Genomic DNA, 12,365 nt, shown 5'->3' on the forward strand with positions numbered 1-12,365 from the left:
AAATTCATATAAATTTTTCCTCGAGGAGCATTATTAGGAAAGCTAACCATGAGAAAGCTACCAGCTGATGGGCCTACAAAACAAATCACAGGCAAGACAATCCGTAAAGTTTGAGCTCTGAGGTTGGAGATTACTAACACACCATAATCTCATTGGAAGGTGTTGGAATATTCACTCTAAAAACCTACTGCATGTGTATACATAATCCCACTTACCTAAAAGCACAACAGTTTACGATCTATCTACGTCAGAGGCCAAGAAGAGAAAGTGTTCAACTCAGAGACTAAGTTTGAAGCCCACAAATCCAGCTTGTTGGGACCCAGCATTGTACTCTGATGAATGTTAACAAAGGAAGTACATCTGAAGCCGCTGCTGCTAAAGCATATTTATTTTGAATGTGTTCTCCCATCTCATGTATTTTTTAGACATGTCTCCATTTCACAAATAAATCAGTTTAAAAAAGTTATGCAGAATTTGTTATACAAAAGCCACAGAAATGGTACAGTAGACATACTTCTCAAGAAATAATGATCTCACATCACTTACAGCAGTAAAGTTACAGTGAAATGCTCAAAAAGTTTCTATCCTTGTCAATAGGAATTTAAAAAGTAAAATTAATCTAAGTCTGGCTTTTTGACAAAACCTTTAAATAGCAGGGTGATCTCATTAACGTTAATCATCTGGCATTAGATACAAATTCAAATTAATATTTCTGCAAAATCTGCAAAAATCAACTAATATAAAAGACTGAAATGTATAATAAGACATCTGTTGAAACTTCAAGATAGAGAACACCATTTTCTAAAATAAAAATAGTGGTACAGCAGTACAAAAAGTCAGGTTTTCCAAAGCATTGCTGTGTCTTGACTGGACCACCAATGAGACAACTTTCTTTCAGAAACTTTAGACACGGAAAAACCAGTCTAAAAAACTGATCCAAGTTAAATCTTTTTTTTTTAAAGTGCATTAATTATTTGAACAGTACACCGATACTTTTTACAATCTTAAATACAAAAATTCAAAGAACCAGTATAGTTTTCAAAGTTTAGAACAACTGACACCAAGAATGAAATTGCAAATATTTCCTAGATTTACAAACCCTTTAGGTTTAGATATGTATCTTCTTTTGTGCCTGTACACTCTATGACACAATAGAAAACTGATCCTGGTTAGTCACTGCTTTCATAACTTACAGAAAATTACGTAAAAAATTTGGACTACAGGCTTATTTTTTTGCCAGCTGAGTTACTGAAAACTCTCTTGGATTTTAATGATTCCTTAGACTTTGAAACACACTCATCTGTGGAGAAACTCAAGCAAAATTAACAGGAATTATAACTGCCAAGAATAAGATAGAGGACCTAGTATCAGCTGATTCCAATGGTCAAATGCAAATCATACTTCATCTTAATTTAAAGTAAATCCATTTAGTGATAGAAGGTGTGCTCAGAACTTATTTCTGGGAGATGCACATATTTTCTGGCACAGTAACTATTATTTTTGCAACTGTAATGAATTTGCAAGCGTACTGGCCACATAAGAGGCTAAAGAAGAGATTGTGTTTATCTACCATAAGAAAGGAAGAACGATTACTACAAGAACAATGACAGCTAAGTAATAAAGGCTTTAAATTAGAGCCAAAACTACAAGCAACTAAAAAAAGGCTGGAAATGTGTGAACTACCTCTACAAAAACCGTAACAAGGTAAGGAAATGGATACACTGATGACACTGAAGAAAACAACAGATGAGAGAGAGAAAGACTGGATAAACAGTAATGCCTTCATCTTTTTGGGTTCAGGATCAGATGTGATGATGTGGTGTTAAGACAGTGAATTCTGTTTTGTCACTTACAGAACTAGAGGGTTTATTTATCTATACATCAAAGAGTCTCTTGCTATGCCGTCCAGTGTAGTATAAAACTTGAAAATATTAGTCGTATATATTTGCTTCTTTATGTAATCAAGATGTTAAATGAAATACTTAACAGTAAAGGCTTACTTACGATGTTGGTCCAATCTCAAAACACAACTTAGCATTCACACCAGTATTGAAAGACTACCATCTATCTTATTATCAGATTCAAGGTGTAGAACAACCATCACATGGGAGTATGAGACAACATTTATATAATTACATTTAAGGTGTAGTTTTGGTATTCAATTAGTCGCATCATCCCTTTTCAGAGGAATTACTTGAAGTGCTTTGGCTATTCTCTCTCCTATAGCTCGACTACTTGCTGCAATTATTCTTCGAGACATCAAATCAAATGGTCCACCTAGAAATCAAAGCAAGCAAAGTAATTAGCTTGTATCTGGAGAAAATGAAAAGTTGGTAAGAAAATGAGCATTGAAAAAATCAAGTGTAAATGGTATATTACTATTTAGGACCAAGGTTTGCCCCTGGATAAAAATGCATTTAACACAATAGGTATCTCATACAAGCTACCTTTAAATTCTGTTCAGTGTATGTTTACTGTCTTTTTTCACTCTTCCAGGTGCTCAGCCAAGGGAGTAAAGGTTGTCTTGTAGCTTAAGGACATACAATTGACTCTCTATTAACTGGATGGGAACTCTGTTCAGTAGTGGTAATTTGGAAAGAGGAGCGAAAAACCTCTTTGCCTTCTCATTTCAGCTATGTTTTGCTCCCAATTAGCTATTTGAAAGGACAAAAGAGTATCATGCATGCCCACATACTAACCTGATACATCTAGCAGTACTCCACCTGCTTCAGTAATAATGATTCCAGCCCCTGCCATATCCCAGCAGTGAATCCCCATTTCATAATAGGCATCAGCTCCACCCGTTGCCACAAGGCACATGTTCACAGCTGCTGTACCAACGGCTCTAATCCTAAGGGAGACATATTTGTTTATTTAATTGAGAACAGTTTGTAAGAAAGTCAGGATGTCTGTGTACACTGCACAGAGAACACAGAAGCATCATACGCAAAGTGAACTGAGCAAGAGAAAATGTGACGGAATGCTGCAGCGAAACAAATAAAAAGTTTGGAACGAAGTTTTGCTTAAGTAGCTTGAAGAGCTCTCCAAATATAGCAAATTTCCAGAAATTACATTTATGAATTCTCTTAAACAATTTTGGTTTAGAGTGAAAACACATCTCAAAAAAACTTTTTAACCTAAAACATATTATGGAAGATATCTACCCATGAAACAGTAACAGATACTCTACTTCGCTTTTTGAATACAAGAATTCAAGTAGGGTGTACACTGTTCTCAGCATTGAAAAAACAGTTACTTCAGTTTCTCTGGTGATGCTCAGCAAGCATCACTGACTTGCAAAACACCCTAACAGCAGTAATCACAAAAAATAAATTACACAGCATAAATTTGGTCTGGGTAATTTCATCAAAACCCTTGTGTTACAAATTCCAGTTTCTTTTGGAAATGTTGATGCGCTTAGTCAGTAAGTGTGACTTGTACAAATAATTGCAGTTATTTCAATTATCAGTAAAACGTACGTTAAATTGTAACCCATAGCAGCTAAGTTACTGCAAGAAGCAACTTAAATCAACTCCAATCTCAATTTATTTTTTACGAATAAAATACCAAAGTTCAACCAACAACATACCTAAAGTATATTCCCTACTTACAATTTAGCATATATTCTTTAATGACATCAGAAGACTTTTTGAAAGTAGAAAAAACCCTACATGTTAAGTGTCAAAACAAGAATCTCGAGAATCTCAGCATAAAACTACAACCCCTTTTAGATCAGAAATGTGAGTAGGGTTGAGTAACAAAAAACTGTCTACTAAAACCACATTTAGACGTAAAATGGTTTGCAGAAATGTAGGCTTTAGCTTATCTGGAGGAGAGGAAGCAGGGAACGTAACCAAAATAAGAGCAGTTTATGGACAATTTCAACTACTTGGACAAATTCAAAAAAATTGTACGGTGTTGAAAGAGGAAAGGGAAATCTGCTCTTGTCTTCTGATATATAGAAAAAAACCGAATTATTTTCATTACTACAGAGTAAGGAAACTAAGCAATGTAATATAGCTTCTGTTTTTCCAGTTTTACTCCTTGTGTGTTTCTGGGGGAAAAAAAAAAAAAAAAAAAAAAGAAAAACACAAAATTGTATTTCATTTGTTTAACTAGTAAATACAATACTTTTTAGTCCTACAAAACCAAAAATGCTTTGCTTCCCAATACTGATTTTTAGGGTTCTCTTATATATGTCCAGCTTGAAAAAGTTAAAACACACTTAGAGTTTCTCTGCAGAAGCTACAAGACAAAAACATTTAAATCATATTTCACATTTAAGGTGTCAAATGTAATGTAACCAGTCCTTCCTAAAAATTATCATATTTACAATATTAACACTACCAGTAAATATAAAAAATAGGAAGTATCTTACCCATGAATAGGAATACTGAGAAGTCTTTCCATGTTAGCAAGAATTATTTTTACAGTCTCTGGATCACGATTTGATCCCAATTCTGTTACTAAGAGGGATTTTGTAATGTCTGAAAAAAACCCAAAAGCTCACTTTTCCAACAGTACAGCTTATATAAGAACAGTAATTAGCAGAGTTTACTTCATTGCTTTCTTACAAGACTGAATAAAAGTATTTTAATACAAATATTACATATATTGAATGTCTAAAAATCTGTTCTTACATGGAAAATGGCAGGAAAAAATAAAAATGAAATGAACAAAGCATGATCTGGTTCAATTGTGCATATACATTAACTGATGTCATTAGTAATTAGATTCTATTGCTATAAAAATTGGAACAGTCCTCATATCTTTAAAGGTCCCGCTTTAAGTGTGGATTTTACTTTACATAGGGTAGTAAGCATACAAGAGTGATACTGATTTAAACCACTACTTCACACCTGGAAGAAGTTGAATTGTTTGGTAGGTTTGTTACATACTCTAAAGAACAATCATAGACTGATCACAGACATACAGGGAATTAAAAACAAACAAACAAAAACCCAGAACACAGACACAGGGAGTAAAATCTTCAATTGCTGAGTCTGATTTTGCAAAGATCACAAGCACGTTTTACATGCATCAAATAGAACATAAAAGCTGTTTCTCAAAACTGAACAAACCACGGCCAAAAAAAGCCTGTCTTTGCAAAACAAAACTATGAGCTAAGAAACAGGAATACATCCAGGTCTAAAACTGTTGATGCCTCGTTTGCAAAATAAATGTCATTACTAGAAACAAGCTACTCAGTTCAGCTTACCTTCTTGGCCTGATACTTGAAGTTTTTGACCATTGCAAAATGCACCTTTTCCTTTTCTGGCAGTATACATCTTGTCTTCTATACAACTGTACACAATTCCAAACTCTATCTGTAAGAAAAAGTAAAGATACCTTGAGGTTTTTTTCCCTTTCTTCCTATTTACTGTGAAAATGCAGATCTTAGTTATAGCTAGCAACAAGGAATTAATTTGGTTTTGATTGATTAGATATTAAGTAATAAAAAGTATACCTTTTTGTTTACAACAAAGCCAATTGAAACTGCCACAAATGGAAACCTACAAAACAAAACATTTTACTGATTTATAGTGAGATACTGTGCTTCTTTCATTACCAAGCTTACTCTCAATAAAAACAATGTTCAGTTAAATGTAATGTATATTTCAAAAAGAAACTTGGACTATATAGGAAATGTTATTTTTCTGAACTTGCACAATTTACTATGAAAACAGACCCAACACCACCAATTACCATTTAAAATACAAACTTTTCCACCCACTGAAACTAAGCCCGTTACAGCTTAGGGACTGTCATCCCAGTTACAACTGTTACTAGCTTAGGGACTGTCACTTTATAGCCAAAGAATACAAGCAAGCCTCTATACTACTAACCTTTCTCAGAAGGAACAAGCTGGCCAAAATGGTCTCACCAAAAGAAGCAAGTCACCTCTCCCCCCACCTCCACTTTCTCCACCAAAGCAATGAGAAAGACAGATACTGAAGTGAGAAGGAAGAATGCAGGGGGAAGAGTGAAGGCAGTGGGAATCTATAGGACATGGTGGGCTCCGTCTCAGTCAAGTTTCTAACAATCAACCAATTAATTTTTTTTATTATCATTTTTTACTCTTGAAAATTTGCAGTTCCAAAACATTTGCTTTAATTGCTATCTGAAAAAAAATACAGACTTTTAAGTCTGTAAATCCAGCAGAATGAGTTCTTTTCTTACAGCTTTTTGAACATGTTATTTAGCAGGATTCAGCAGCTGTTTAAAGCTGTGGCACACATCGCAGCAGTCATTACAAAATTGGAATCACGTGCACTCAGAAAAGCTCATCAGGGCCAAAATCTGTCATGTTTGAAAGACAGAAGGAATAGGCAGTCAGCATTACACTGAAAGTCCCCTCCTCGTCCTGGCGTAAAATACCACTAGACAATTACCGGTGATATTCTGCTTGCTTTCATGGTAGTGGCTCCTAGATCTCAATGAATTTGAAGTTTCTTAGAAATCAGCACTTGGAGCTGTTATCACCTCTCTGAAGGTGCTGCAACTCCTAATTCTGAGTCCTGTTGCTTTACCGTTAAAATCTGCCCACCTATCTTTGGCACCTGTGCCAAAAGCTGCTGATCCCTCCTATATAGTACAGGCCTCTCATGGAACAACTGCTGTTGGTTATACAGTGAGACTATTATAATACTTACAGAAATACTGAAATGATTACAAAAACTGCCCAATGGCTCTCAATAAATGCAAATAGCAATTTGTAACTATTAACAAGTCCATAATATCTCTTTTAAAGCAATTTAAAAGTGAAAAAACCTTACTTTCATGGAACTGGAGAAAGAAAAAAGGTAATCAGTTGAAGTTGCTAACATAAAAAAATGAAAGGTAGACCTGTGTACGAAGTTGGTAGTTCCGTCAATAGGGTCTATAATCCATGTGGGGTTATCTGTCAAAATGCTGCCCTCTCCAGCTGCAACAGATTCTTCTCCGATGAAGCTGGAGTAGCAAAGACATTTAAAAGATACAAAGAAACTGTTTAAAATATCTGAATTACAACACTGTCCTTGAAATTAAAATTTTTAAATGAGATGCAGTTTTTTGTACCACCAGTGATCATATGTAAAAAGCTGAGAAATACACAATTTCTCTAGAAAGCACCAATCACATCTGACCAAGCTTGCATCAATATTTATGATGTCAGAGATAAGCACAGCACGAGGGGAAAAGAACTTTACGTTTTAATATCCATTACTGGAATTTAGCATTCATAACATTTCAGTTTTCATCATTTTTTCCAGTGACAGCATCATCAAATTTTAGTCAGAATACTTGTAGCTATTTACGCCTTTCAGTTTATTTGTGCTATAAACCACTACTTTTTAGCTTGTGTTTTAACTGAAGAAAGCCTTTGTGGTCATATGCATCTAGTTAGACCACTGCAGTAACTGTTAAATTTGCAGTCTGATTTCAACCCAAATATGACAGAAAGCTGTTAGTCTCAAAACTGTTTAGTTTTACAGGCATTACAAAATGGTAACATGGTAAAGGGATGAAGTCTCAAGTTTAATACAGTTTCCTTAAAGTGGGTTTAATAATTTTTCTTGCATTTTCTTGTAGATTTTCTTATTGTAGCTATATATGTGAAGCATAATAAATATGTATAGAATTGGAACAACTGAGGTGATGCGAAACGTCAGTAACCTAACTAAAGTAGTGTAAACACACAGACTTGTGGAATGACCCTGAAGTAACAGTTTCAAATGTCAAAATGGGAAAGTTCCATGTAAGTAAAAGTAAGATACATACAATTCATGCTTCAAGAATAGATTTATTCTGGGGGGAAGAGGAACACGGGGAGGAAAAAAAAAAAGGAAAGAGCAATATAAAAAAATAAATCAGTATTTTGTATGACAGGCTTTCAGTTATGTAGAATCAGAAGATCCTGTCTTCTTTTAAGGATGTTTGATGTTCTTAAGTTGTATGAGACTTGCCAAAGGCACACTCAGTACCACACGACCCATCCAGCACAGACAGCGAAGGCATGCTAGTTTCAACAGCCAACAGCATACAAGAAATTTGGATTCTGGGTATCTTGGGGCCACCTTTGATTCTCCAACACAAATAACCAAGAAGTTATTTACAGCTGTCTCAACTGGAAGCGACTTTCAGTATAAGTCTTAAGCAAGGCTAAACGCACGTCAGTAGACCCTGGGGACACCTTGTTTTGTTACTACAGCCCTGGGCAAAACTTCAACCCACTACTACTCTAAAATACTTAATATATAGAGGGTAAGAGAGAATTCTGTAACTTTCCAGCATGCCAATCGTAATGAAATTTTACCAAGCAAAATCATAAACTTTCCATTTTCTTCTTCCAGTCACCTCTCCTTCTTCTATCAAAAGTGTATTGATAAGAAGCCATACCTGTGAGAAGGATACTTTTCTTTTATCAAAGAAATAATGAAGTTTTCTACTTTTTGATCAGTTTCTGTCACTAGATCTACTGGTGAACTTTTAGTCATAACAGATACTTCTCCTTTGAGTGCTCCATGGATTATCTGTTAACAAAATTAAATAAAAAAAAAGAAAAAAGAAAAAAGCTTTCTCCATTAACAGTATGGAAAATATTAGTTTTCCCAAAAATCTGAGCATCATTTTTACTGTCATTTTCTATACTGCACATACAAAACACGAACACAAGCAGTGACAAAACCTGGATTTAACTGCAGGAGCTGGGGCTTACCCTTGCATCTATCTATCTATCTGTCTCCCCACTCAGCACAAACTTTTTACATGACCTTAAATCCAAGTACTACAAGAAAATCCACTGGTACATGAAACTGAGCTCTATTTTGTGAGGACAAGTTTTTGATTTATAAATTTAAATACCAGAGTTGAATGAAACACTTAAGACTGAGCTTAAGTCAGCTATTTTTAGCCAGACCCTGCATTTAGGGCAACCAAGTTGGTGAGGGGCCTTGAGCACAAGTCTTATGAGGAGCAGCTGAGGGATCTGGGGTTGTTCAGTCTAGAAAAGAGGAGGCTGAGGGGAGACCTTATCGCTCTCTACAACTACCCGAAAGGGGGTTGTAGTGAGGAGGGTGTTGGTCTCTTCTGTCAGGTGTCTGGAGATAGGACAAGAGGAAATGGCCTCAAGTTGAGGCAAGGGAGATTTAGGTTAGATATTAGGAAAAATTTTTTTACTGAGAGGGTTGTCAAACATTGGAATGGGCTGCCCAGGGAAGTGGTTGAGTCACCATCCCTGGAGGTATTCAAAAAGCGAGTGGACAGGGTACTCCAGGGCATGGTTTAGGGGGCATGGTTAATGGTTGGACTTGATGATCTTGAAGGTCTTTTCCAACCGAAATGATTCTATGATTCTATGATTTATGATCTTAAAACTATCAGAATCAGCTTAAGCAAGAATCCATGCCTCACAGCCCACAAAATTATTTTACTATAACTTAGAAAGATTTTCTGAGGGAAGACTTTAATGAGGTCATTGCAGGGACAATGTTCTGCAGATTCTGCAGCTCCAGGGGACAGAATTAGTACATGTGCCATCTTGTCTGGCTGCAATAGCATTTAAATGTACCAAGCAGAACCACCAAGAACTGAACATTTGGTAACCATTCTTATGCTAAGGCTCTGTTTGCCAAGATGTGCAAACTCTTTCTTGTTCTAAGCCATCTTAGATCACAAATGTGCAAAGTATCGCCACTGCAAGGGATGCTTCTTATTTATAGAAGTAAAGCCGTCTTCATGAAGAGAACTCGATATGGTTATCTTGTGCCAACAACAAGCCACTGTATAAAGTTGATTGAGGTGTTCACAGGAAAGACTGTCAACAGTTTTCAGGTGGTAAAATAGTAAGGTAGACGGGTGCAGTTTAAGGGGAAAAACAGAGATGCTCCTTGTTTACCACAATTCAGAATTTTTTTTTTTTTTTTTTAAATAAAATTTAAGGAACAAAAGATACTGCTTAGTCTTTAACCAGACTCTGGTCCAAAAAAAAAGTGCAAAGTTGTTTTCTTAAATTAACCAAGCTGTAAACATCAAAGACACTCCAATCTTGAACATCACTGAACGATTCTGCTAATTTATGTTTTTGACAAAATAATCCTCAGAAGAATATCCAACACCAAATTCCTTCAGAAGCTATATACATACTAGACTCAATAAATAATGTTATTATTTATAATAGTTTATACTTACCTCCCCAGCTTTTCTTGCTAAAGCAACTGCATAATCCATACATTCTTGCCAAGGGTCTGCCATCTTTTCTTAGATATACAGCCTATGAAAATGAAAGATTAATACAAAAATAAATATGGCTATTTTTTTTTTTACAAATTCTAATTTTCTACTCCCCCTGTTCTGGACTGTACTGTTTTCTCCTTGCTCAAATATGGAAGCTTGTCCTATCCTTTCTCTGAAAAAAACTCCCCCCCCCCCACACTTAAAAAGCATTAAAACCTTAGACTAAGTTACCAGATTTTTTCCCCACATTTTGTGATTATCAAAAAGGCATAACATAAAACATTAACAAGTACAGAGCCTCAGTCTTGAAAGATACATGCATATACAAGATTCCACATTTAGACGCTGACCTCAAGGTACATAAAGGCTGTGAAAAGCAATAGTGTGGCTACACACAAGCACATTCTCAAATACAGTGTACAGCTCAGGGCCTTTTTGCTTAGAAATACTAGAATCTTCACTGTAATTTATTGCAGAAGACTGCTGACATACAGCTTAGTCTATTTTAAAGTATGGTTTAAATGACTTCGAATATCTTAAATTAGAAGATTAGAAGCTTAAACCCAAAATCTATCCTTTCTGTATTTTAGTCCTCCATGCTTTGTTCTAGGGGTTTATTCCAAACACAAATGTGAAATGGTTTTGATTCTGCATGAGAAAGTTACAAGATCCCACAGTCATTTAAAAGCGTCTTCTATATTCTTAAGTATTATGAAGCAATAAAAGATGCATTATTTCCTATGCAACTCTACTTTCATGAGCAATGTAAAATACAAATCAGCATATCATACATTATTTCTGATACACCCCCAACAGACCACAAACTCATTCAGTCACGCAACAGTATTCTGAATTTTGGAAGTCTGTTTCATTTTTGAGCTCTAGCCCTTTAAGAAGCCTTCTGGGTATTTCCTACTTGAGTCATTCAGTTTTTAAGTGATGACCCGGGTAATGGTTTTGTAACACTTGCAGATTCACAAAGATTAGATAAATGATCATAAAAAATCCAGCACTGGAACAGCATAAAAAACCCTGTGCAATTAACATGATCCACGAGTCCCCAGTCCAATCATGCTGATCTAATGGTCCTTGCCTCTTTCAGCCTTGGTCCTAAACAGATAGATGGCTAGAAAAGCTAGGTAAAATGCAAAAGATACGATGCTTCAATTACGGTGATAACTTTCTTTACTTATCATAGCCTTTAAAGTATAGGTTGTGTTATATAAACGCAAAAGTAATTTGTCAGGACACAGAACTGGGTACCATAGCACTAAATAAAGTTACTCTGTTATCCATAAAAGACTGGTAGTACTAGAGGAACGTTAAGTACACTGACATCCAGTACAACGGCACAGACTCACATAGCAGAGGAAAAAAATCATTTACATTTCACCAAAACCTTAACTCCAGAAAACGTATTCTACTTAAATACTAGCGCCTACATTGGAAGTGTCCTACATGGAAGAAGTGTCTTTTTTTCCCCAGCTTAGTTCTGTCCTCTCTGGATGCCCCGAAACGAGTTTGTCCCACAAACTAGGTCGCGCATTCAGAGTAGAGGTTTGGATCCCGGGCTGGAAGGGCTGACGGGCGGCCCACACTGCCCGGTCGGGGTGAGAGCACCTCCCGCCCCGCCCCGCCCCGCCCCGCGGCAGGGCCACACAGCCCCCGGGGCAGCAGCACACAGCCCCCGGGGCAGCAGCACACAGCCCCCTCACGGCATCCCGAAATGGCGGCTGAGGGAGGGAGGAAGAAGAGGCTCACCCCTGCCGCCCTGCGCCACCTCCACCGTCGCCGTCGCCGTCGCTCCCGCTGAGGCGCGCAGCCGCGCCAGTGCGCAGGCGCCAGGGGCGAAGCCGTTAACCCCGCCTCCTCCTCCCGGTGTTCTGTAGCTGCCGCTGCGCCTGCGCAGTGTGTGTGGAGGTGGAGGTGGAGGTGGGGGGAAGGGGTGTGGGGAGGTAAGAACGGTCGTCGGGCGCCGTCAAAATAGCAGTTAAGATGTTGAAATTAGCCTTTCAGGTGGACTTCTGCTTAATAATCGGACATGGCAGGATGAAGGTACCGTAAGTGCTCTCCCGTGGAGCACGGGATTGGCGTTTACCTGGGCTTTTCGGTGCTGAAGGCGCCACTGTTGAAAACGAGACTGCGTTATT

General features: G+C 37.1%; 1 protein-coding gene across 3 annotated transcripts; it reads right to left on the reverse strand.

Annotated features, from left to right (window-relative positions):
* Positions 1-370: 370 nt before the first annotated feature.
* On the reverse strand, positions 371-11,995 carry IMPA1 (inositol monophosphatase 1). Of its 3 annotated transcripts, none has more exons than XM_052788107.1 (9): positions 11,977-11,995; positions 10,171-10,252; positions 8,380-8,513; positions 6,847-6,951; positions 5,468-5,513; positions 5,219-5,327; positions 4,379-4,487; positions 2,700-2,851; positions 371-2,277 (listed from the first exon to the last, which is right to left on the reverse strand). In XM_052788107.1, exons 2-9 carry the CDS (start codon positions 10,231-10,233, stop codon positions 2,159-2,161), a joined length of 837 nt encoding a protein of 278 aa, XP_052644067.1. In that variant the 5' UTR covers positions 10,234-10,252; positions 11,977-11,995; the 3' UTR covers positions 371-2,158. The 3 variants fall into 3 exon arrangements, with proteins under 3 accessions (XP_052644067.1, XP_052644068.1, XP_052644066.1); XM_052788108.1 differs by lacking the exon at positions 11,977-11,995 and adding an exon at positions 11,674-11,835; XM_052788106.1 differs by lacking the exon at positions 11,977-11,995 and adding an exon at positions 11,658-11,835.
* Between the last annotated feature and the right edge of the window lie 370 nt (positions 11,996-12,365).

Source organism: Harpia harpyja, chromosome 5 (assembly GCF_026419915.1).
Source record: "Harpia harpyja isolate bHarHar1 chromosome 5, bHarHar1 primary haplotype, whole genome shotgun sequence".
NCBI classification, from domain to species: domain Eukaryota; kingdom Metazoa; phylum Chordata; class Aves; order Accipitriformes; family Accipitridae; genus Harpia; species Harpia harpyja.